This window comes from Dipodomys merriami, unplaced genomic scaffold (assembly GCF_024711535.1).
Source record: "Dipodomys merriami isolate MVZ:Mamm:240054 unplaced genomic scaffold, mDipMer1.0.p SCAF_11, whole genome shotgun sequence".
NCBI lineage: Eukaryota > Metazoa > Chordata > Mammalia > Rodentia > Heteromyidae > Dipodomys > Dipodomys merriami.
In genome coordinates this window covers 43,740,373-43,766,032 of record NW_027202382.1, presented here as the reverse complement: position 1 = coordinate 43,766,032, position 25,660 = coordinate 43,740,373, and the positions used below count along the sequence as shown (strand labels likewise).

Sequence of the window (25,660 nt, the reverse complement as noted above, 5' to 3'; positions counted from 1 at the left end):
AAACATTTTGTGCCTGTTTTCCCTAAGTTTGGACCTTGGGGTGGACTGTAGTATTCATTTGCCCATGGGGGCGAGCCCTGGAAGCCAGAGCCTGTGTTCCCAGTATGCCCAGAATTAAGCAGCCAGGCTTCACAGTAGGGGAAGATAAGCAGATGGCAGGCAGAGTCACGCCTGACTAGAGGTGTCAGCGTGTGCCCCAGGGCGTCCAGCCCCCTGCACAGAGGGCGTTCTGGACAGGGTAGGCAGGTTCAGCACTATAAAGCAGAAAGGCTGCACCTGGGGATGAAGAGCCCGGAGCAAGCAGAGGCCCCTGCATGGCCAAGGGAGAAGGCGGCGCCTGGCACCTCCCACCAAGGATGGAAGAGGGGGGAGGGGAAGGAGCAAGCCATCCACCAGCCAGTCCCTTGTAGGATGGCTCTCCCAGCCAGCACTGCTGTCCAAGACTCAAATGTGTCCTTGGCTGGGCTCTGAAGACCCAGGACGCTTGTCTATAAACAGTACTTTAATATTTGTATAAATAGACCACAGTATTACCAAAAACTGCAAGAACAGACCATGGAAAACCCTCACACCCACACACAGCCAATCCTGGAGGGCAGGTACCCCGGTGCACCCCGGTGCGCCCCTGGCTGCCCACAGGCTGTAGGAATGCTTGACCTTGAGCCCCCAGCAGGCAGACCCCAGCCCCTGCCCCTGCTGTTCCCCTCTTGATCCATTACAAAAATAACCTCGGGGCAGGCGGTGGGAGTGCGGCGGCCGCTTGGGAGAGGGCGCGGGGAGCTGCGCGGCGCCGGCTCGGCAGCGCCCTCTGCCCCGGCTGCTGGGTGGCTGGTGGGACAGCAGGCACAGCACGCGGGCGCCCTATCTCTGCACGTGTCGGACGAAGGCCTGCACCAGCTGGATCAGAGGCTCCTGACTCTCGGGGCTGGCTCTGGAGACCCAAGTGGACTTGCCCTGGGGGGAGGGCAGGACACCGGCAGCAGGGGAGCTGGGGGCTCCCCTGCGGAAGTAGCGTGAGAGGCTGGAAAGCAGTGTGCTCTAGGAGAAAAACAGCGGCTTGGTGAGGCCCGGCACCCAGCCCAGGGCCGGCCGGCAGTACCCCCCTCCCCGTTCCCCCAGCCTCTCCCCAGCAGCGCACCAGCTCTGAGCTGAGCTCCTGCTTCATGCGCTGCTTGTCCCGCGGGGGCACCGCGGGGTCCCTAAGGTACCGCATGGCCTGGGAGATGAGCAGGTAGAAGCAGTTCTCCATGGTGAACAGCAGCAGGGACCTGGGGGAAGGCAGGGTTGGCACTGCTGCCGGGGGCCGTGCTACTGTCTGTGGCGCAGCCATGAGCCCTCCACCCCAGGTCTTACTTGAATGTTCTGGTCCCTTCTGTCTGTGTGCTGAGCCCCACGGCCTGAGTGAAGGGCTCCTTTTTCTTGTCCAGCTAGAGGAAGAGAAGCAAGCAGTTAAAAAAAAAAACACACCTGAGTGCGGGTGGCTCACGCCTGTAATCCTAGCTACTCAGGAGGCTGAGATCTGAGGTTAGCAATTCAAAGCCAGCCCGGGCAGGAGAGTCCGTGAGACGCAGAAAGTTCCAGTCACCAGGGCAGGTGGTCCTCACCAGGTGGTCTCACTAAGTCCCCTGGGAAGGGCCTGCAGCCTCACTTTAACAAGAAGAGGCCGGGGCTTGGGGAGGCTCAGGCCCATCACTAGAAGCGGCAGGCCAGCGTACCTCACCAAGCATGTTGAGGGCCACGTTCACGGTTGCCAGCAGGGTCCCGAAGGAGGGCGCTACCTCCGAGTCGAAAGTGGGCGTGGTAAAATTCAGGGCAAACAGAAAGTTGTACTCCGCAAGATCCAGGGACTGCAAGGCAAGGGCACAGTGCTGGGGGGCCTGGAGGGACGCCACTTGCTCTCCAGAGCTGCACAGCGCAGCACCAAGGCCCCATTCCAGGCTGGCCACGGGCTTGGTGAGCAGCCAGTACCTGATCCAGCAGGATCTGGCAGACGTCCGGGGTGAAGTGGCGCAGAGCTGCGAGGGTCCTGCTGAGGATCTTGAGAAGGCCGCACTGGACCGCGTACACGGCGCGCTGCTCGGCGGCCTCCGTGTCGGCGGCGGGCTGCTTGGTGGAGCTCGAGGGAGCAGCAGGAGCGGCAGTGGCAGTGGCAGGTGGCCTCTGAGCCCGGGGGGTGACAGCTGAGGGGAAGCCATCCCCATTCTTGTTCTGGGGAGAGGAAGACATGAAGGGGAGCCCGAGGGGTACCAATGGCACTCTTGCGTCTGACGGGCAGGGGGTGGTTACCTGCAGGTAGTGCTGGAGCATCTTGCGGCTGTGCAGGAGGGAGGTGCAGGCCTGGCACAGGTAGCCCAGGTTTACCTGGGACACGGGAGCGACACAAGCTCTTAGTGGTGGCCCCCACCATCCACCTAGCCAACCAAAGGTGCAGTGTGCTGTGACTGCTTCCCTTGGACCGGCCACGTGCTGGGAAGATTCTAAGGGCCGAAGTAAATGAAGAAGGTGGCCATGATTGTTCCCATGTTTCCCAACAGGCCCTGTGTGCAATGACTTCGCAGGGTCACTCACAGCACGTGGCAGCAGCTTCTGCTCACCCCTGAACTCAGGCCCAACTCCCAAGCCCACGCTCTCCACTCCTCGGCCGTCCGCACCCCACCCCCAGCCCCGGGCGCTGCCCGCCCCACCTGCACGTCGCACATGAGCTGAGGCAGGTGGAAGTGCCACTCCTTCCGGAAGTGTGACAGCTGCAGAATGAAGCCCACGGTGTGGTCTGCCTCCTCCAGGCAGGCCAGGCTCTGCACAGTCCTCACCGCGTTGAGGCACTGGGGAGACAAGGGGGGAGCAGGGAAGGGCCCACCGTGCCTCTACTGCCTCTCATGGGCAGAAGGCAGCCGGAGGGCTGGCTCTACTCCACGCAGTGCTCGTGGCTGGCACTGGCAGGGCAGCCCGCGTGGCTCACCTGCAAGGTCCGCTCCTGGTGGACGCCCATGAAGTCCAGGGCCTCCGTCAGGAAGTTGTAGCGCAGAGTCTTGAGCAGCCGCTCCATCAGGGACATGGACAGGCGGTAGACCCCCGGCCAGGAGGGGGCATCCAGGGCCTTCCGAGAGGCGCTGGGTGTCTGAAACAAATGGCAGCTGCGCATAGGACCAGGGCTCCTAGCAGCCTGGTGGCTGGAAGGAAGGTCCTTGTGGGGTGGGAGCAGCCATCACCGGTGGCCGCAGGGCCAGCGGAGAGCACTGGTGCACGTACAGGATCCTGGGTTCTAGACTTGGGTCTGCCACTCACCAGTGATGCCCCTGCCCTGCCCCTCATAGGCCCCTTTGATACTCCCCATATACACCCTGCAAAGGCTGCTGGGCTGAGCAGCGTATATGCATGATTCTGTCCAAAGACAGTGAGGGAGAGGGTGAGGACTGGAGCCTAGAAGACCCGTCATAAACAGAGATAAAGGAGGATAGGGGGGCTGGGGCTGAGGAGCTGCAGTGGGCACTACCCTTGGGAGGGAGAGTGGGGACAGCAGCTGAGACTGAAGCTAGCCCTAGGGACCTCTTTTCAACTTGGTTTGGTGAAGTCCATCGTCTGTCAAGCTGAATTTATTATTTGTTGCTGCCAGCAATTGAGCTGAGTGCTAGTGGCCTGCCAAGGGCGGGAAGACTCCAGGCCACTACTATACTGCACACAGGAGGGGAGGGAAGATGGAGGAGAGGGGAAGGGAGGGGAGGGGAAGGCAGGAGCGGGAATGGGGAGGGGCTGCCAGGTTCGTAGAGCAGTGAGGTGGAGGAGGACACCTTTCTCTGGGAATTGGAGGCCGTGCCTGGCTCCAGGCAGGTACTGGCATTTACCTGTCCTGTGCCATTGCTGCTCAGCTGGTACACGCTCAAGAGGGGCAGACAAATGCTCTGGGTGATGCCAGCTCCAGCCACTGCTGTGGCTCCCTGAACAGAAAGATTGGGAATGAGCCGAGCCTGCCCTGCCCTGCCCTGCCCCATCACCACCCGAGCAGAGCCTGCAGCCACAAGCCCTGTGGCCAAGCCCCAGCTTCTGGGACCCGGAACCGGGGCGCACAAGCTGCCCTGGCTAGCGCCCTACCTGCTGGGTGCGAGCCAGGGTGAGGAGCAGGTGCAGCGCGGCCTCGGTGAAATGCAGGTTGTGCTTCAGGCGGAGGCTCACCTCCAGGGTGGTGAGCAGTGTGGGCAGGATGGGGAGCCGGCGCGTCACCTGCAGCCACGAGTCCCCATCCTCATCCACCTCACACAGCTCCTTGGCCAGGTGCAAGCCCAGGACACACACCTGTAGAGGCCCCAGGGCAAAAAGAAGAGGAGCTGGGCGCTGGTGGCTCACGCCTGTAATCCTAGCTACTCAGGAGGCTGAGATCTGAGGATCGCGGTTCAAAGCCAGCCCGGGCAGGAGAGACCGTGAGACTCCTATCTCCAATAAACCACCAGAAAACCGCAAGTGGCGCTGTAGCTCAAGTGGTAGAGCGCTCGCCTTGAGCTGAAGAGCTGAGGGACAGCGCCCAGGCCCAGAGTTCAAGCCCCACGACCGACCAAAAAAAAAAAAAAAAAAAGAAGAGGAAGTAGGAAGGAGGAGTGGAGGTAAGGAAGAGGGAAGAGGAAAAGGTCTGGCCCCAGGCCTGTCTCTCCAAAAGCTGCCACACACAGCCTCCAGGAACCATGACCGACCCTTGTGCTCGCTCCCCGCCCACCCCTCTCTCTCTTGCCACCTGTCAAAATGGGAAGCTCACGCCCCTCCCCAGACAGTCCTGGGGTGTGCTCAGCGCTGCCTTCCATCTGCACGGCCTACTCTCCCACCACTGAGAGGCCGAGTGGACGGGGCACCCTTCTCCTCCACCTGACTTCTATCCTATCTGTGGTTTTGCTTTGCGCTTACTTTTGACTGCAACCTAGTGGCCAGAGTCTAGAGTATGCCCAGCATAGGCATGTCTACAGCTTTCCACCCAGAGAACCCACCCACTCTCACACGTTTATGGTTTTACATTTGATTCAACTTCATCTGACAAAAGATGGTAGCCAAGTATGGTGTCACATACCTATAATCCCAGCCCAGAGAAAGCGCAGGCCAGAGGACGACAAGTATGAAGCCAATGTGGATGAAGTAGCTCACATCGGGGCTCAACGCTGAGGTCATGGCCACCCAGTGACCTTGCTAGAGGCCCGAGCCGTCCCTGCTCTGCCTGGCTTAGAACTGAGGCCATGTCCTGTCACGAGTCCTCTGCCCTCACTGCCCTGTGCTCGAGGCAGATAGTCCTCAGCTCTCTGAGACGCCAAGGCTCATGCCACACTGGCTTGTCCCCACATTTCTCCAAGAGCCTCATCCTAGTCTGCACCCCCACCCACAGACTGGGCCGAGCGGGGCACTCCCTCACCCCATCACGCTGGTCCTTGTGCCTGAGCCGCGGGCAGTCCGTCTCCATGCTGTCCTTGTCCTCGGTGGCGCTGCCCGAGGCCAGGCTGTGGCGGGTGTGGTCGAGGAGGGTGATCACCTCTTGCTGGAGCGTCTCGCACACACTCAGCACCAGCTGGGAGTACTGGGGAATGTCGCTCACTGCAGGCACAGGGAGGGGACAGCGGCGCGCTCAGCAGGCTGCTCACTGCACCCCGCCCCTCCTACAGGGGGCTGGGGAGGCAGGAGGTGCAGACAGGGAGAATCACGCCATGGGAGGGGAAAAAAGGCAAGCAAAAGAGAAGATGCTTTTTTTTTTTTTGTCAGTTGTGGGGCCTGAACTCTGGGCCTGGGCACTGTCCCTCAGCTCTTCAGCTCAAAGCTAGCGCTCTACCACTTGAGCCACAGTGCCACTTACGGCTTTTTTCTTTTTCTTATGTGGTGCTGAGGAATCGAACCCAGGGCCTCATGCATGCAAGGCAAGCGCTCTACCACTGAGCCACCTTCCCAGCCAAGAAAATGCTTTCTTAAGGCAAGAGTTCCAAGACTGAAAAGTCCACCCTTGACAGTGTGGAGCCAGGAGCAGCAGGTGGGCGTGCGGGCGGGCTGCCCTCACCTCGCAGCTCCTTCATCTGCAACGCTGTGATGAACACCGAGAACACCTTGGCCTTGGTCTTCTCCACGAGCTGCGGGTCTGCCTGCAGGACGCCCTCCAGAACCTCCGTGAGCGGCCTGAGGATCTCATCCACGGCACCCAGCTCTCTGCAACACGGGGGTTGGGGGGGGGGGGGGAGGGTGGGAAGGCACGTCACCCGAAGGCCACACACGTTGAGGCCTCAAGCCGCTTGCCTACTTTGCCACTGCACCCTGCCACGCCCTCATCCTGCCACACCCTCATCCTGCCACACCGCCGGGCCTCAACCCCATTCCTCACACAGGGTTCACCTCTTCCACTGGCGCAGCAGGATGAGCAGCAGGGTGCACATCATGGAGCCCAGGCGAAGGCAGTTCACAGAGGAGGGAATGAGGAGCTGAGCGCAGGGAGACAGAGCAGTTAGGGGAACGGCTTCCTGAGCAGTGGAGATTTGGGGTCTGCCCACAGGGTCCTCCTGCACTGAGCTCTTGGGGGCAAAAAGGGGCTACAGCCCAGGGCAGGGGTTGATAAGCAGGGCTGTGCTCAGCATGCAGGCCACCTGCGGCCTCTACCCAGACTGCTCAGTGCCTGCCGCGCCGGGGGCGCTGGCAGACACACTTACTAAAGCTTTGGTCCCATCAAGCACGTCAAGAAAGAGCTGGCGCCGCACGGTGGGGTCAGTCAAGTGCATGATATCAGCCTGCAAAGGGACAGAAAACAAGACACGCCGGGACACCCATCAGGCGATTAGGCATTGGTAACTAACGCTCAGCCTACTGCTTTGTGTCCACTCTTGGATCTGCTCAAATCCAGCCTAATCCATCTTCTTGGGATGCAGCTTTCCTCTGCTCAGCTTCCAGGGCTCAGGAAATGTAACCCACACTTGTGCCCCACACACTCTCGTCGAGCCCTCCGAGCCGCCTTCCTTTTCAGATAGCGTCTCACTGTGCAGCCAAGGTTGGCCTCAAATTTGTGATCTTCCTGCTTTAGCCTCCTGAGTGCTAGAATTACAGGTGTGATTACATGCGGACCACTGCGCCTGTCTCCATTCTTGAATCTCTCAAGTGCTTTTCCACGTCTGGACTTGGCATAGGGGTTCCTCCTAAATCCACAGGCTCTTCACATGTGAGGGTCCCGGAGCGGGCAGTGCCTCCCCAGAGGCCTCCCTGACTACTCTAACCATACATAATTGGTAATACAGACATCCATTGCTACCTTCACAGCAACGCATCACAATGTAAAGCTCTAGCTTTCATTTGCAAGTCTGTTTATAAAATTTACTGCCTCATGGGCCCTTCTGCAAGAGGTTACGACCTTATCAGCCATGCTCACGGCCTGGTTCTGCTGCTGGCACATGGCCAGCAGTCTACTAATCCATTAGTGAGTAAGTCAGCAACCGAGACCCTAGACTTACAGGTAAGTTTCCTAGGGGACAGAGAATGGCAAGATGGAAGAGCTACAACTCAAGAACTGCTGCCTAAAAGACGAGGTGCAGATGTTCTACTGTGGGTGGCCCAGCCTTGTTGCATGTTGAGTCTCAGGCTCCACAGCCATCATGGCATGGCAAAAGGATGCTCTTTCTAGGTTCCAAAGCCCAAGCTCTTAGGCAGTCTGTTATTGTAAACGAATCACAGAGATGTACCAGGGCACTGGGAACAAGCTGGCATCTACCAAGCTCAATTTATTGCTGAAATAAAAACATGAAACTAGAATCCCACAGGGAAGAACAGCTCAGAAGCATGGCCTGTTGTTAAAACCTGACAGTGTTCAACAGGTAGCTATTCCTCACATCAGCTCCAACTGCACACAGTGAGAAAGTGGCCTCAGCCCTTTTCCTAACAACAGAAACACAGTCAGGCGCTGAAGGCTCATACTTGTAATCTTAGCTACTCAGAAGGCTGAGATCTGAAGATCACAGTTTGAAACCAGCCTATGTAGGAAAATCCATGATACTCTTATTATTGCCAATAAACTACTCAGAAAAAACCTTCTGGGGCTGGGAAGGTGGCTCAGTGGTAGAGTGCTTGCCTTGCATGCATGAGGCCCTGGGTTCGATTCCTCAGCACCACATAAGCAGAAAAGGCTGAAAGTGGCGCTGTGGCTCAAGTGGTAGAGCACTAGCCTTGAGCTGAAGAGCTGAGGGACAGCGCCCAGGCCCAGAGTTCAGCCCCCACAACCGGAAAAAAACAAAAACAAAAACAAAAACAACCTTCTGTGGCTTAGGTGGTAGAGCACTAGCCTTGAGAAAAAGCAGCTCAGGGGCCCAGGCCTTGACTTCAAGCCCAAGGACCGGCAAACAACAACAACAAAATAGAATCACAGGGCTGGGAATGTGGCTTAGGGACTGAGCGCTTGCCAAGTATGCATGAAGCCCTGGTTCCATTCCTCAGTACCACATACACAGAAAAAGCCGGAAGTGGTGCTGTGGCTCAAGTGGTTGGTACACTAGCCCTGAGCAAAAGAAGCCCAGGGACAGTGCCCAGGCCCTGAGTTCAAGCCCCGGGACTGGCAAAAGAAAAAATAAAAAACAGAGATTCTAGTATCAGTGAAACAAATGGCTGAGAGGAGACTGGAGCTGTCACAGCCGCCTGCAGGTGAGTCACCAGGCAGGGATGCCCGTGCACAGGCACGGGGCACAGAGGCACCTGCACATGTGCACAGAGCCCGGCGAGGAAGGAGCAGCGGCAGGGGCTCTCAGGAACATGCAAATGAGTGAGAATGACTTCTCTACAGTTCTTCTCCAGGGCTTCCTATTCTACTCAACACCATTAACCACCTTCTGTGGCCCTCATCTCCTGGCACAGAATCTGTTACATTTTAGCTCATACTGAGCCCAACAGGCTGCACCTGCCAGACACTTCCACACTTCATTGCTAAGTGACCAAAGGCGAGTGGCCCAAGGTGGTGCTTACGTGACTGGTGGCAATGATGAGAAGCATCCTCCAGGCAGAGACCAGCAGCTGATACTCTAGCAAGGTTGTGCAGCTACTGCCTTCGGTTTCAGCCATGTGAACTGCCAAGGACTTGACATACCCTGACCAGTAGGCGAAGCGTTTCTCGCTGGAAAATTTCTTGAGTGTATCTTTCAATGATTGGTCTAATGAACCCCTGTGGTATAAGGAAAGCACAAAGCCCACAGTGAGGATCTGAGCGCTGCTGGGAATGAGATGGGCAGAGACCCTGGCGGAGGCAGAGGAAACCACCTCACATGGGTGTAAGGCGGCCGGATCCAGGATCGCCTCCGGTGTGGGCTCAGACTTCTTGCTCAACATAATGGATTAGGCTGAGGCCCTTCCAGGATTCTCCTCCATAAAATCCCGGTCACATGAAGTTGGCTTCACAATAACACTCTCTGACAATCATAAATGCCATCGATGGACTGACCAGGGACACAGCTCTCTGGCCCTCCATCCATGCTTCCAAACCAGCTCTCCTCTGCCTCGATTCATAAGCCATGCACCCAGTGCTGGCCCTCCACCATCTCTCCCCACCACCTCGAATCCGAATCTCATGGGGAAAGGACTCACTTAACTACATAGTATATCTCCAGGCAGATTATCTTCATGATTAGGGCACAGGTTTCCAGGATGCTGGGCTGTGGAGGGGAGCAAACACAGCAATCACAGGAGGAACCTCTGCCTGTCCCTGGGCCCTTCCTCACTGGGAGACTACTGGGACCCAATGCATGGAAAACAAGCACGTGTATGTGTACCCCTTGGACACATGAATGGCAGACATTTGACACACAAGTCACTTTCCTTCCTGAAGCAAAACACTGAGGGAGGAAGTAGGCACTGGTGGGAAAAAGGACCACAGGTCAGGGGGGAAAAAAAGCGCTCCATGATCAAGTGGAAGAGGTGACCTCTGACTTGGCATCTCATGTCCAGGCTCCTGTCCCCTGCCCCTCACCCAGGAGCTGGGCCCAGCCCGCCCTCCACCAGAGCTTACCTCACATGTCTCTGAGGGAGGAGAAAGGGTTCCAAACAGCGGACTGGTTAGATTCTCCCAGAACTTGGGTCTAGAGAAAAGCATAAGTTGGAAATCACACTGCTCTCCCCCAGTCTTCTCTCCAGCTCCGCTCAGTGGTCCCTTCTTATTCTACCACACCAACCTAACGTGTGTCATAAATCAATTGCTCCTATGAAGAGTTGCACAGATAAAGTATTTCCCTTCAAAGAAACACTACTACACATTAGAATCAGTGAATACATAACTGTTAATGACTCACTCTACTATAGATTTCTGAAAGCCTCACAAAAGCACATCTGTAAATGCCAGCACGTGGGAGGCCAAGGCAGGAGGATTGCACATTCAAGGCCAGCCTGGGTTAACATTGAGATCCTGTCTAAAGACAAACAAATGCTCCACAAAGAGGGAAATGGGGAGCAAGTGAAGACAGGAGCCTCCTAAACTAAGACTTTTTTTTTTTTTTTGGGGGGGGGGGTCAGTCATGGGCCTGAACTCTGGGCCTGGGCGCTGTCCCTGAGCTCTTCAGCTCAAGGCTAGTGCTCTACCACTTGAGGCACAGCGCCACTTCTGGCTTTTTCTGCGTATGTGGTGCTGAGGAATCGAACCCAGAGCCTCATGCATGCAAGGCAAGCACTCTACCACTGAGCCACCTACCCAGCTTCAAGAGCTAAGCCTTTTTTTTTTAAACAGTTCTTCCTTTTGTGCCAGCAGGTGTGAGAGGAAAGGATGTTTGACTATCCAACGGATGTCATTCCACTCCCATCTTACAGACCAGCAACAAGGAGACTGCACAGGTTAACTGGCATACACAGACATACTTGGTTCTGAGGACCAGCATGGCACTGTCCCGTCGGTCCTGCCACAGGGCATGCAGGAAGGCAATGGCTGCACGATGCAGCAGAGGTGGGCACCAATAGCGATCTTGCTGATGGGAATCAATCAGCTCCAGGACCGCGTGGAGACAGCTCCACACTCCGAGGCTGAACTCCTGCAGCAGAACAGGTGGGAGTTCAAATCTCACAGCCACCTCCCAGGAAGCCATGACCCAGGGGCATACAAAACACAGCACACCTTAGAGCCATCACTGCCATCCTTCACCTCCAGATTCAGAAAGAGCTCGATGAGCCCTGGCTGCGTCTCCACGGCAACTGTGAGGAACTCCAGAATCATCACCTTGATGCGCATGTCCTCAATCTTGCTCTGAAGGCGGGTCAGGAAGGCATCTCGGATGGCAGCCGCATCATTGCCCAGACAGGCATATACTGACATCGGGGCCACCTGACAGAGGCCAGGACACACAGGTTCAGAGCTCTGCTGCCAGAAAAAAACGCGGGGCCTGTCTATAGAAGCCCACAGGAGATACTCCAGAAAACAGCAGAAAGAAGTGCCCAGACATAGAATTCTGGGGTGGTGGGGCCCCCAAGGAACAGAGGAAAGAAAGGAAAATGTAACTTGAAACCTGATAAGCAGTACCTTAACCAAGTCAACTCACCATCATCACTGATGTCAGGGGCATAATATACATGCACTTTTTTTTTTTTTTTTTTTGGTGGTTTGTGAGGTTTGAACTCTGGGCCTAGGCACTATCCCTCAGCAATTCAGCTCAAGGCTAGCTCTACCACTTGAGCCACAGCTCCACTTCTGGCTTTCTGGTGCTTTATTGGAGATAAGAGTTTCACAGCCTTGGGGCTGGGAAGGTGGCTCAGTGGTAGAGCGCTTGCCTTGCATGCATGAGGCCCTGGGTTCCATTCCTCAGCACCACATAAGCAAAAAGAAAAAAAAAAAGCCGGAAGTGGCACTGTGGCTCAAGTGGTAGAGCGCTATCCTTGAGCTGAAGAGATGAGGGACAGCGCCCAGGCCCAGAGTTCAGGCCCCACGACCGGACCCAAAAAAAAAAAAAAAAAAAGTTTCACAGCCTTTCCCGCCTGGACTGGCTTGGAACCACGATTCTCAGATCTGTTTCCTAAGGAGCTAGGATTTCAGTCATGAGCCACCGATGCCTAGCTTCATACACATTTGGTAATCAAGTAATAAGATATCTCAGGGCCTAGGAAGGTGGCTCAGTGGTAGAGAGCTTGACTTGCATGCATGAGGCCCTGGGTTTGATTCCTCAGCACCACATAAGCAGAAAAAGCCGGATGTGGCACTATGGCTCAAGTAGTAGAGCACTAGCCCTGAACTGAAGAGCTGGGGAACAGCACTCAAGTCTAGCGTTCAGGCCCTAGGACTAACAAAAAAAAAAAAAAAAAGAAAGAAAAGAAAAAGGCGGAAGTGGCGCTGTAGCTCAGGTGGTAGAGTGCTAGCTTTGGGACAGTGTCCACACCCCAGAACTGACAAAACAAAACAAACACTATGGATGGTGAAATTCTATTCTGATAAAGAGTAAAAAGTATATCCAAACACGTTTATTCATATTAATACTATATATACACTGAACCAACTTGTCCACAGGGATTCTTGGAATAAGAGGCTTACAAGGTACTTTTTAACTTCCAACATTACATTTACTTAGAATGTATTTTTTTTTGTTGGTCACGGGGCTTGAACTCTGGGTTTGGGCACTGTCCCTGGGCTCTTCAGCTCAAGGCAAGCACTCTACAGCTTGAGCCACGGTGCCACTTCTGGTTTTCTAGTGGTTTATTGGAGATCAGAGTCTCACGGACTTTCCTGCCTAGGCTGTCTTTGAACCACGATCCTCAGCTCTCAGCCTCCTGAGTAGTTAGGATTACAGGCGTGAGCCACCGGTGCCCGGCTTTACTTAGAATATTTAAATAAACATTTTGCAATAAGATTGTATGTCCCTTGCAATCAGAAACACAATCCTATAAGCACACCTCCAGCGTGGATGTGTTTATGCTACTTTAAGTCCAAGTTAGCCAAGTGCTTCTACTGGGAGAGGGCCACAGTGGTGTCGAGCAGGCAGAGGATGCAACTCAGTAGGGGAAGGGCACTTGCCAAGCATACACAAGCCTGGGGTTCCATCCCTAGCTCCACAAAGAAAGACAGTGTTCCTGGGCACAGAGAGTCCAGGTCCTGGGGCTCTAGCTGGCTACATAAATCCTACCGTGGCCAGGCGTTTCAGCAGCTGGATGGCAAGACGTGGCAGGGCTGGGTCGTGTCTGTGGTAGATGTACTTGGCTAGGACAGCAATGAGGTTGTTCCCATGGGCACCTGCCAGAGCACAGGAAATAGACATCAATGGTGGTAGACATCAATGGTGTCTTAAGAAGTGACTCTTGGAAAGGCTGCTCTTCTAAAATGTTTGTACACTGGTGAAACTTAGCCTTGAGTACTTGGAGAGCCAGAGCAAACCCACGTGGCCTGTTCGTTCTCTTTTCTCAGAAGCAGAGAGACTGCACACCAGACACGCGCAGTCTTCACTGTACTCATGTACAAGGTAACCAGTACTATTATCCCCATTTCATAGATGAAAAATCCAAGGAAGGGTTATGCCTGAGGTCACAAAGCTGTTTGAGCCTAAATTAAAACTGGCCTCAAGATTATCGCCTTAAGTACTCTTCGGTCAACAGGAGACAAAAATAAAGTTATGCCCATTCCCTTGTTTCCAAGTCATTTCTAAATGCCCTCAAGGACTTAATGATCCATAGACATGGCTGGAACATGTGTTCATGTGCCACGCCGACTCCAGTGGAGTCTGCTTAGCATGGGAAACCATCTATCAGACCATGATAGGGGCTTCAAAGACCTATCTCTGAGTTTTGGGACTTCACCGAAGTCTACCTCAGAGAATGGGGCTTTACAGAAACCTATCTCCAAGTTTTGGGACTTCACCGAAGTGTACCTCGGAGAATAGGGCTTCTAAGAGGCCTACTCCTGGGAAAAGGCTGGAAAAACCCCTGGGAAAAGATGTGTTTCTGCCTTTCTTCACTGTATAAGTGTGCCTATTAATCTTTTACTGCTTCTACTGCTTTTTGTACTTGCTCATTGTCAATGTCCCCTTATTCAAAGCTCTTTCTTAAGAGTGTTGAAGACTCCAATATCTGATGAGTGACTTAAAAAAATATGACTAACTCACCAGAGTTAAGTGCTAACCTGAAACCCCTCTTATGGAGGCTAGTAGACAAGGTTATAAGTAAATATAAAAGTATTGGGGGTTTCACAAAGTCACTTCAGCAGAAGGAATTGTTTGTAAGGGACTTACAAGAAGCAGTAGGCTCAGCTAAAATAGAAAGAATGTATGGCAATTGCTGAGATAATTATTTAGGAGAGAGAATTTCCTGCTATTTACTAAGAGAATTGCTAGGTCTCCTTAAAGTTTACTATTAAAAAAGAGACAGGAAAGATCTTATGGGAAAGTTAAGGCCTCTATAAAAATAGGTAATGGTTAATTGGTGACAAACATCGAAACCCAAACACATTGTATTCCTTAGAGATAAGCCGGAGACAAATGCCTATCAGGCGACCAGCTGGTGACCACCCAAGAAAGAAGCCATGCAGCAAGATTGTGTAACCTTTTGCCCTTTCTCATGGAGACTTCTGTTATAAAAGTTTGCTATCCTCTGCATTAAATCGCACTCAGCACTCAGCATCCACTCCTAATGTGTGTGAGTTGTCTGTTTGCCATCTCCCCATCCTATTCCAGGTTCCTCCCTTAGGTGTCCTCCGTCGTCCCGACAGAACCCAGTCCACGGCATTCATGGGCAAACACCGCTGACTAGGAGAGAAACACATACCGTGTTGTGTGAGCGCCTGTTCCAGGGGCGACACCACATTAGATGGAGGTTTCAGGCGAATGACATTGTTGGTGACAGAGAATGCCAGTTTCACTGTCTTGATCAGCAGCTGGCCCTGCCCCTGGCCCTCTGCCCCATCACTAAGTTGCCAAACAGAAACCAAAGTTAATTTAGACAACATGACTTCACTCACAACATATGTACTCTCTTGAATTAAAATTCCAACAATAATCCTAGAGCTCATAAGCTTCTGTCAGAGGCCCCAGTGCAAAGACAAGGGGCCAACTTGCTGTGCTAGGTACCAGTCTATTCAATGTCACTACCTTATATAAAGACTATGACCTAGGAAGAATCAAGTTGCCTTTAGAAAGCAGCTGCAAGCTGGGTATGACACTGGTGGACTTCTGTCTGTAGTCCTTGCTAATCAAGAAGCTGAGATCTGAGGATCTAGGTTTGAAGCCAGCATAGGCAAGACAATCTGTGAGACTTTTTTTGGGGGGAAGAGAGTGGAGGAGGGGGAGAGCCAGTCCAAGGGCTTGAGCTCAGGGCTTGGGCACTGTCCCTGATCTTCCTTTGCTCAAGGCTAGCACTCTACCACTGGAGCCACCGTACCACTTCTGGCTTTTTCTGTTGCTGTGGTCCTGAGGAATCGAATCCAGGGCTTCATGCATGTTAGGCAAACACTCTACCACTAAGCCACATTTCTAGCCCTAGTGAGACTTTTATCTCCAATTAAGCACCAAAAAAAGGTGGAAGTATAGCTGTAATGACAATGTGCTAGCCTTGAGCAAAAAAGGTCAGGGACAGCACCCAGGCAGTGAGTTCAAGTCCCAGAACCAGCGCGCGCACACACACACACACACACACACACACACACACACACACACACACACACACACACACACACACACACACACACACACACACACACACACACACACACACACACACACACACACACACACACACACACACACACACACACACACACACACACACGCTGCAATTAATAGCACTGAAGCCCTTAGAACACATAAGCAAAGAAGAGCAGGTGCAGAGAGACTCCTACCTACGAGGCTGAGCAGCCATCACCATGTCGATGGTATCCACACCAATGCCCATGATATTGATGACTGTCTGTCCAGCTTCTGTGTAAGCCAGACTGCAGATGCAGAGAGACTGCAGGCTGGGGGTTTGACTGGAAGACAAGGGTGCTATTACAAGAAAGTTGCCAAGTTTATCACTGAGACTCACACCTAACCAACTGGACACTGTGATACAGACCAGCTCTGCCAAAGGCACTTTCCTAAAATAGACTTCATCTTCAGGCCCACTCTAAGAAGCAATTTAAACATCCATTCATGAACAGACATATTTACTGAAACAAGTCATGACTAACCCCTACACGGAATGCATGGAACCACTAAAATAAGACTGCAGTGTCAGGGAGTGAAAGGCACACAGCAGCGAGTACAAGCAGAGAATTGACATACTGAAAAACACGCACTGACTTGTTAACAACCATCACCTCCGGCAGACTGATGCATGGCTATTTGCACTAACTGCCTATTTTCCAATGCATGTGCATAATTTTTGTACAGATCATAAAAATTTTCTATCTACATGTACACAATCACACCTTGTCACTCCCACTTCATTTGCTCCCTATAGGGAGAAATTATCATTTCTCAATGGAGCCAGTGGAAAGCAAATCACAGTCAAGATTAATGAATGCACTTTGGGTTCAAGCAAGGTGAGTGTGCTAAAAGAAATGAGACTGCTTTACGTGCAACAGCCCATGTCTTCCCCTGGTAAGCACTGGGTCTATTAACCGGGTCCTCATTACCTGTTGTGCAGGTCTGTCTCATGGCACAGGTTCAGTATAGCGTGAATCAGCTCCAAGATCAGGCAACCTGAACTCCAGAAAAAAACACAGAGCAATGACATGGCCTGTGTGAGGAGCTTTAAGAAAGGAAAACAAAGCTTTCCAGAGAGCATTAGTTCCTGGGAAGGGAGAGGGTGGGGGAAGGAGGGGATGTCGCTGCCTGCGTTGTCCTTACCGATGTGCTCCCTCGCACCATGAGAGTTGTAGCGCCACTTGTGGTAGCTGGGAAGCATTTCCTTCAGCACGAACATGACACAGGGCACTAGGCCTTGGTTCTGGGTACTTCCAAGCTGCCCCTGTGGGAAACCATTCTGTAAGGGCCTCTGCCATGTAAGGAAGAAAAGTTGTTTATCTGCTTGGGATTTCACTTCAAAAGCACAGATAGGTTCATAGGAAACTTAAGACACACATTGGCCACCAGAAAAAAATAGAAACCACAAATTTCTCTAAAATACAAAGAGCAACTAAAAAGCAATGTGACAATGTCCTCAAAGGTGCCTGCCTAGTGATAAACATTAAATCTGATAGAAAGCAGGGACCTTAAATACTGAATTACCAAGGACCAAGAATGCCAGATTCACTGTTATGACCAGCAGCCACCTCTGATCTCAACCCCATTACTGGAATACCGGAAAGGACAAAGGCTGATACTCAAAAGTTCTTTGTCATAGTATTTCTTTTTTTTTTTTTTGTCGGTCGTGGGGCTTGAACTCTGGGTCCTTCAGCTCTTCAGCTCAAGGCGAGCACTCTACCACTTGAGCTACAGCGCCACTTCCGGTTTTCTGGTGGTTTATTGGAGATAGGAGTCTCACGGTCTCTCCTGCCCGGGCTGGCTTTGAACCGCGATCCTCAGATCTCAGCCTCCTGAGTAGCTAGGATTACAGGCGTGAGCCACCAGCGCCCGGCTGTCATAGTATTTCTTAATTTCAGCAGCTTTCTCAAACTGGAGACCCTCAATTTATATATGGGCATCTCAATCTATCTTTATCCATATAAAACAGTCATTTCTTTTATGTATGTATGTATGTATGTATGTATGTATGTATGTATGTATGTATGTATGTATGTATGTATGTATGTATGTATGTCGGTTGTGGGGCTTGAACTCTAGGCGTGGGCACTGTCCCTCAGCTCTTCAGCTCAAGTCTAGCACTCTACCACTTGAGCTTCAGCAACATTTCTGGTTTTCTAGTGGTTTATTAGAGATAAGAGTTGCCTGCCCGGCCTGGCTTTGAACTGCGATCCTTAGATCTCAGTCTCCTGAGTAGCTAGGATTACAGGCGTGAGCTACCGGCGCCCAGCTATTTTTTTTTGTATTGTTAAGTAAACTTTTATTTCAAAATTAAATCCTCGAGCCGGGCGCTGGTGGCTCACGCCTGTAATCCTAGCTACTCAGGAGGCTGAGATCTGAGGATCGCGGTTCAAAGCCAGCCCGGGCAGGAGAGACCGTGAGACTCCTATCTCCAATAAACCACCAGAAAACCGGAAGTGGCGCTGTAGCTCAAGTGGTAGAGCGCTCGCCTTGAGCTGAAGAGCTGAGGGACAGCGCCCAGGCCCAGAGTTCAAGCCCCACGGCCGACAAAAAAAAAAAAAAATTAAATCCTCAAGTGATTTAATATTTTTTCTTTTTCAAAATATAATTTTATGGAGCTGGGAAGGTGGCTCAGTGGTAGAGCGCTTGCCTTGCATGCATGAGGCCCTGGGTTCAATTCCCCAGCACCACATAAGCAAAAAGAAAAAAAAAAAAGCCGGAAGTGGCGCTGTGGCTCAAGTGGTAGAACACTAGCCTTGAGCTGAAGAGCTGAGGGACAGCGCCCAGGCCCAGAGTTCAGGCCCCACAACCGGACCCCAAAATATAATTTTATTGTTATTATTAAGATGTTGTACAGAGGGGTTGCCATTTCATAAGTCAGGTTACATAACTACATCTCTTCCTTCCTTTGCTTTCCCTCAGTTTCAGGCAGGAAGTACAGGGTGCTGCTCACCTATGGCTCTCTCAACTCATGGAATAGAGACCTTTTCTATTTTCTAGACATCAGGACAAATTCTGCACTTGTTCAGCATCATGTAGCAAGTACGTTATCAACCTGAAATGTAAACCTAATTCTATCCACTTCCAAAAGCTTTGTTCTTTTGTGTGTGTGTGTGTGTGTGCCGGTCGTGGGGCCTGAACTCTGGGCCTAGGCACTGTCCCTGAGCTGAATTCAGCTCAAGGATAGCCACTTGAGCCACAGCGCCATTTCTGGCTTTTTCTGCTTATGTGGTGCTGAAGAATTGAACCTGGGCCTAATGCATGCAAGGCAAGCACTCTACCACTGAGCCACCTTCCCAGCCCCCAAAAGCCTTGTTCTTAACCCTTTATATCTGACTCACTTAGGCAAGGGCAGCAAGCACTGAGTGGGGAATACAGACAGCAAGTTCTGTGAGAAGGGCTCACAGTACCCTCACTGCTGTCGACTTCTGTCCCATAAGCCTTTTAAATGTTAAACAAACTCATATATCTAAGGACTTACTACTGAACATACTGGCATAAAACAGATGCCACCCCAACGCAGGGACAACTGTTGTAACCACAGTCAAGACGGTCTTGAAGAAAAAGGCAGGGAAACTATCATGGTCTCAATCAGCTGACCAGCTGACCAACCGTACCTTGACAAGGGTGGTGATCAAGCGCAGAAAGGCAACGGTGACTTTGTACTCGCCCTGGGGCTGCTCACTATTCATCAAAAGGTTCCCATATCCTCCAGCATTCATCCCCTCAGCACTGGCAAAACACAGAAAGGAAGAGGGATGAAATGATAAGGATGGCTCAAGGGTTCCAGAAACCTAATCACAGCATTTCTTTTGGTAGTGCTAGAGTTTGAACTCAGGGGCTCACACTTGCTAGGAAGGCTTTCTACCACTAAGCTATACTTCCAATCACCACAGAGCATTTTTACTATTGTCTGCAAGGGAAATGATCAAATGTAGCCAATTTTATGTTGCTTTATTGATGTGTAATCTCAAGATAGACTGATGAAAAAAATCAAATGAGCCATCTGGAAATACCTCTTCTATAAGCAAGAGAGAGGTGCTGTTCCACTTGAGTTACAGCCCAACTACCAGCCTGTATATTGGTAGCTGGTCTACTGGGGAGCTTTTGTACCCACGAAACAAGGAAAAGCATACTGACTGTGTCTGAAAATAGATATAGCTTTTTGCATCCAGACACCACTAGAGCCTCAGCTGGATCTTTAAAACTTTAAAACCCAGGAACCAGCACTCTGCCCTGAGAGGTGAGCAGCCCTATGCCCATGCTCCCTATCCCTTTATCACATCCTCACTCACCCTTGGTTCCCAGAGCTGCAGAGGCCAAGAAGTGCATACAGTACAGAGAGAGAAAGCTTAAAGTGAATGTAGCCAGAGCTGTATACTAATGGTTCACACCTGTAATCCTAGCTACTCATAAGGCTCAGATCTGAGGATTGCAGTTCAAAGCCAGCCTAGGCAGGGAAGCCAGTGAGACTCTTATCTCTAATCAGCCACCAAAAAGCTGGTAGTTGGGCTGTGACTCAAGTGGAACAGCACCAGCCTTTAATAAAAATAAGCACACGCACGTGTGCACACACACGCGCGCGCGCGCACGCACGCACACACACACACACACACACACACACACGCACGCACGCACAAAAAGCAGGCCAGGCTAGACTTGAAATGAGGATGGTTCATGCTAGGGAATAAAGCTGACCCACCAGGCCTGGCTCACCTAATCATCTGTGTCATGTTAGAGACAGGATGGGCCACAAATGGTAAAAAACCTGTGTGACGAAGATCAGTCCAGACCTGCAAAGGAAAAAGCTAAATGTTCACCCATTTTCTGTCCCACACCAATGCAATACTCATGGGCTATAAGAAGACTTGGTGTCTTACCTTTGCTGGATTTCGGGCAGCTAAGACAGTCAAACAGTTAACACAAGAAGCAATGACATCCACAGGGGGAGAAATCACTGTCGTCAACCTGGTTGGAGAATAGCAGCACTCAATAAAATGACTAACACATTTGGTTCCATCACAAATATTTTCCAGTTCTCTCCCTACATTCCTCTTTTAGGGCTTCAGGCCTTCCCAAGGGAGAAGCGTGTGTGGTCTGGAAACCAAGAGAGATTGCCACAAGCTCTGGCAGGTAATGGAGGGCTAGCTGTGCGTGACTCACCGCTGCAGCAGCATGTAGATGCGGGATGTGATGGGCAGGAGACAGTCCGCAATGGAGAGGTCAGTGCTGATGACCTTGTGGACCAGATCAATGATGGGTTTGACTCGCTGGCAGTGCTGAATCACATCTAAGGAGAAACAATGTCTTTGCCTTCACAGCAAACAACTCCACAAGATCACTGAAGGGTTTCAGAGACACAAATAAACAAATCAGATGTTCCCTCCCTACGGTGGTCTCTCTGAACGCTGCCTACCTGCAGTGGAAACAACATGAAGCAGCATTTCGATCTCACAAGTGAAGAGGGTCCAGCTGCTGTAGGAGTACTCCCAGCGCACCAGGTAAGCCCGGTCATCCAGCATCACTTGACCCACTGTACCTTGAGGTATGCGAAGGTTCGTCTGGCCCCCTAAGGAAGGGAGGAAGAGAGATAGCCGTTTAATATATTAGAGGATGAACAGAAAGAGGAGCCTCCACTACAGCACCAGTGTGTCAACACAGACACATGGACTCTTCTTAGTAACTAAAAAGCACATAGCTTTTTCAATAAAGATATAAAAACCCAGATATTTGATTCTTTCCATGGGTTTAAAACCAGTTGTGTCCAGAGTGGCTTCTACTCCTCCAATGACTATTTTTCTTTAAACTATCTGAATTATATGTGCAACAAGAAGAAGTGGGTTTTTGTTGTTTCCATTTCCTAGTATCTTGTCTATTAAGAACTATCCAAAAAAAAAAAAGCTGGAAGTGGTGCTGTGGTTCAAGTGGTAGAGCGCTAACCTTGAGCTGAAGAGCTGAGGGACAGTGCCCAGGCCCAGAGTTCAGGCCCCACGACCGGACCAAAAAAACAACAAACAACTATCCAAGACTTGATAAGAATTTATTGCTATGCTACTATCTCTATAATGTCTGATTTGCATACTAAGTACGCAGAGAATGAGCTTGTGTATAGTTCATACGTTTTTTTTGCCAGTTGTGAGGCTTGAACTCTGGGCCTTGAGCATTTCAGCTCAAGGCTAGCACTCTAACACACTGAGCCACAGCGCCACTTCCAGTTTTCTGGCAGTTTTCTGGAGGTAAGAGTGTCACATACTTTCCAGCCTGGACTGGCTTTGAACTGTCATACTCAGATCTCAGCTTCTTTAGTAGCTAGGATTACAGGCGTAAGCCATAGGCATATGGTTACTTTTTACATTTTTGAGGGGACAAAAAATACAAACTGAAGCTGGGCACCAGTGGCTCACGCCTGTAATCCTAGCATGGTTCAAAGTCAGACCAGGCAGGAAAATCTGTGAGATTCTTATCTCCAATTAACCACTAGAAAACTGGAAGTGGCACTGTGTCTCAAGTGGTAGAGTGCTCATCTTGAGCTGAAGAGCTGAGGGACTGCACCCAGGCCCAGAGTTCAAGTCCTACAACCAACAGAAAACAAAACAAAACAAAAACTGTATTTCAGGGGGAAAATATTGACCAGGTAAAGGATAAATCAAATCCAGAAAGAGGAAAGGCTAAATCCAGAAATAGGGCTAGAGGTGTGGCTTAGCAATATGTATTAGCCTAACAAGTGCGAGACCTTGAGTTTAAACCCAGTGCCGCCAAAAAAGAAAAAATAACCATCACAAAAATGAGCTAGAGGCATGAGTGAGTGGTAGAGCACCTGCCTAGCAAGTGCAAGACTCTGAGATCAAACCTCTGCTAAAAATAGAGATAAACTTGCTGTAATTGCAGCTTAGTGGCAGAGCACAATATCCTAGTTCAATCCCCAAAACTACAAAAATTTTGAGAAAGGTATCAGCTGAGACTAATTGTCACCAAACCAAAAAACAGAAGAGAAGGAAGTATTTTACAGGCACCTCAAACAAAAGGGTTAAGCTTGACTAGATCCATGTAAGTGGGGTTAACATACCAAAGCTATCTGCCTTACCCAAAGGGTAGACGAGTTTGGGTGTTTGTCTCCGCCAAAGAGTTCCATCTTCGTGGGAGATGACATCATGGGGCTTGTGCTTATAAAGTTCATTGTAGAAAGACATCTTATCCAGGAAGCTATACACCTGCCAACAGGCCAAAGAAACCCATCACATATTCATCCACAGGATATCTAAGGGTCCTGTGTCAGCTGCTTCAGTCCTCAAACTTCCACCAGCCCATCACTGAGGCTCTTCCTGGAATTAAACTGCCTCAGACAATCCTTTTTTTTTTTTTTTGGGGGGGGGGGGGGGTGGGGTGGGAGCAATTGGTCAGCTTGAACTTAGGGCCTGGGTGCTGTGCCTGGGTCTTTTTACTCAAGGCTAGTGCTCTACCACTCTGAGCCACAGCTCCACTTCCAGTTTTTTGGCAATTAATTGGACATGAGAGTCTCATGGACTTTCTTCCCCAGGCTGGCTTTGAACAGTGATCCTCAGATCTCAGCCACCTGAATAACCAGAAATACAAATGTGAGCCACCATCACTCAGCTTTCAGCATTCTTTAACCCAATTCACTCCCTTCTCTCCATTGAAAAAGTATCTCTCCTCAATAATGCTCTCTTGGACTGGGAATGTGGCTTGCCTAGCATGAATGAAGCCCTGGGTTCCATTCCTCAGTACACATAAACAGAAAAGGCCAGAAGTGGTGCTGTAGCTCAAGTGATAAAGTGCTAGCTTTGAGCAAGAGAAGCTTACGGACAGTGCCCAGACCCTGAGTTCAAGCCCTACGACTGGCAAGAAATAAAATAAAATGAAAAAAAAAATGCTCTATCACTGGAAATACTACAAAACCATTTTTATATATCACCTGACTCCATTTCATTTTTTTTGGCCAGTGTTTTAGGGCTGGAAGTAGGACTTCATGCTTGCTTACCTTACTTTCTAGACAGGCATCCTGCCACTTGAGTCATACCTCTAGACTGCCTGGCTTTTTGCTGATTAGCTAGAGATGTGTCTCTTGGACTTTTCTGCCTGGGCTGTCTTGTGAACCATACTATTGTAGATCTCAGACACCTGAGTAGCTAGGATTATGAGAACCAGCACCTGGCTTGTTTTCCCTTTCTTTCTTGGGCTTTCCTTTCCCCTTTCCTTTCCTTTCTTCCCTTCCTTCTCCCTTGCTCCCTCTTTCCCTCTCTCCCTTCCTATCTTCCTCTTTCCTCCTTTCCTTATTCCTTCCTATTTTGCAGTGCCAGTGATCAAATCCAGGTACTTGCACATATAACTAAGGTACTATACCACTGAACTACATCTCCAGCCCTATTACCTTGTACCTACAGTTACTCTCTTCCAGGTTGATATTTAGGAATTTTATGGTTAGACTTAGTCCTATAGTATCTACTATGGATTCTTCACAAAGTATTAGCATACTTCATGCAACTGCAGATGAACATTTGTCCTGGCAGTGGTGTATCAATGCCAAAAGGAAAAGGAATCTCAGTGAGAGCCCAACAAAATCCCTCTCCTGCGGGATCTGACTCAACAACTTACCTTTTTGGCAGTGGACTTCCCTGACACGAGGGCTCGGAGCAACTGCAGGAGTGGAGAAAGTAGATGGGGAAACATGCCACATACACTGTCCAGAATGATGCCAAGACCAGAGGTTGGTTCCTAGGATGGAAGGAAATAGTTATGCCTCTTCAGAAGTGACTAGCAGTTATAAGAAAATCTAGAATTATTCCTTCCATTAGACACTATCATTCTCCCCTCATCACCTAAGACTTTCACGTTCTACTGACAAAAGCTATCAAACTGGGTATTCACGACATAGAGGAGACTGCTTGTCTAGGCAGTGAGCTCTGCATGGCCACTTTTCTTAAAGATAACCTTGTTCCTTGGTATTACATTTCCACTAAAGTAAAAAGAAACTAAAAACATGTAGCACGTAGCCACCACACACAAACAATAAAGCTCAATTTAAATATGAGACAATACCAGCTTCTCCCAGACACTTGGGGTTTTATAAGAGTACCAGTATATCAGAAAAATCAGGAGGAGCTGGGAATATGGCTTAGTAGTGGAGTGCTTGCCTAGCATGCACAGAGCCCTGGGTTTGATTCCTTAGTACCACATACACAGAAAAAGCCAGAAGTGGTGCTGTGGCTCAAGTGGTAGAGTAGAGTGCTCATCTTGAGCAAAGGACACTCAGGTACAGTGCCTAGGCCCTGAGTTCAAGGCCCAGGACTGGCAAAAAAAAAAAAAAAAAGGAAAATCAGGAGATGAATCACAGATCCTTTATCAATTGGACTGTGAGGTTTGAGTCTCAGATGAGAGTCAAGAATTGATGAGACTATGGGCTGGGAGGGTGTCTCAGTGGTAGAGTGCTTGCCTCTCATGCATGAGACCCTGGGTTTGATTCTTCATCATCACATAAACAGAAAAAGCCAGAAGTGGCGCTGTGGCTCAAATGGTAAAGTTTTAGCCTTGAGCTGAAGAGCTGAGGGACAGCGCCCAGGCCCTGAGTTCAAGCTCCATGACAAAAAAAAAAAAAAAAAAAAAAAATAATGACAAGACTAATCCTCCCCAAATCAAATTCTTACTCTAGCTGTGAGTCAGCAGCTCATGCCTGTAATCCTAGCTATTCAGAAAGCTGAGATCTGAGAATCTGGTTCAAAGCTAGCCCAGGCAAGGCAAGTCCATGAGACTCTTATCTCGAATTAACCAGCAGAAAACTGGAAGTGGCACTGTGGATCAAGTGGTAAAGGGCTTGCCTAGAGCTGAAGAGTTGAGGGACAGCGCCCAGGCCTAGAGTTAAAGACCTACAACTGACCAAAAAAAAAACACTCACTCTAACCTAACACTCTGATAACTGGCAACATATAAATTATTGGATTTTTTTCTTTTTTCTTGGTTGTGGGGCTTGAACTCAGGGCCTGGATACTGTCTCTGAGCTTTTTTGCTCAAGGCTAGCATTCTACCAC

At 50.5% G+C, this 25,660-nt stretch overlaps 1 protein-coding gene across 2 annotated transcripts in view; it reads right to left on the bottom strand.

Annotated features, from left to right (window-relative positions):
• Window positions 1-488: 488 nt before the first annotated feature.
• Window positions 489-25,660, bottom strand: part of Nup188 (nucleoporin 188) — a 58,491-nt gene continuing 33,319 nt past the window's right edge. Inside the window, exons 14-44 of one of the 2 annotated variants that reach the window (XM_070014799.1) lie at window positions 24,231-24,350; window positions 22,702-22,828; window positions 21,034-21,186; window positions 20,781-20,907; window positions 20,498-20,585; window positions 20,334-20,410; window positions 19,235-19,349; window positions 16,761-16,881; window positions 16,547-16,613; window positions 15,770-15,898; window positions 14,701-14,840; window positions 13,071-13,177; window positions 11,078-11,320; window positions 10,825-10,994; window positions 9,986-10,055; window positions 9,565-9,632; window positions 8,950-9,145; window positions 6,660-6,737; window positions 6,349-6,434; window positions 6,020-6,165; window positions 5,387-5,565; window positions 4,090-4,290; window positions 3,843-3,935; window positions 2,960-3,118; window positions 2,685-2,822; window positions 2,287-2,361; window positions 1,969-2,208; window positions 1,716-1,847; window positions 1,354-1,427; window positions 1,139-1,268; window positions 489-1,038 (exon numbers count right to left, since the gene is read on the bottom strand). In XM_070014799.1, the coding sequence (XP_069870900.1) occupies window positions 862-1,038; window positions 1,139-1,268; window positions 1,354-1,427; window positions 1,716-1,847; window positions 1,969-2,208; window positions 2,287-2,361; window positions 2,685-2,822; window positions 2,960-3,118; window positions 3,843-3,935; window positions 4,090-4,290; window positions 5,387-5,565; window positions 6,020-6,165; window positions 6,349-6,434; window positions 6,660-6,737; window positions 8,950-9,145; window positions 9,565-9,632; window positions 9,986-10,055; window positions 10,825-10,994; window positions 11,078-11,320; window positions 13,071-13,177; window positions 14,701-14,840; window positions 15,770-15,898; window positions 16,547-16,613; window positions 16,761-16,881; window positions 19,235-19,349; window positions 20,334-20,410; window positions 20,498-20,585; window positions 20,781-20,907; window positions 21,034-21,186; window positions 22,702-22,828; window positions 24,231-24,350 (4,026 nt within the window). In that variant the 3' untranslated portion in view covers window positions 489-861. The remainder of the gene's footprint in view (window positions 1,039-1,138; window positions 1,269-1,353; window positions 1,428-1,715; window positions 1,848-1,968; window positions 2,209-2,286; window positions 2,362-2,684; window positions 2,823-2,959; window positions 3,119-3,842; window positions 3,936-4,089; window positions 4,291-5,386; window positions 5,566-6,019; window positions 6,166-6,348; window positions 6,435-6,659; window positions 6,738-8,949; window positions 9,146-9,564; window positions 9,633-9,985; window positions 10,056-10,824; window positions 10,995-11,077; window positions 11,321-13,070; window positions 13,178-14,700; window positions 14,841-15,769; window positions 15,899-16,546; window positions 16,614-16,760; window positions 16,882-19,234; window positions 19,350-20,333; window positions 20,411-20,497; window positions 20,586-20,780; window positions 20,908-21,033; window positions 21,187-22,701; window positions 22,829-24,230; window positions 24,351-25,660) is intronic. The other variant, XM_070014800.1, reaches the window with a different exon arrangement.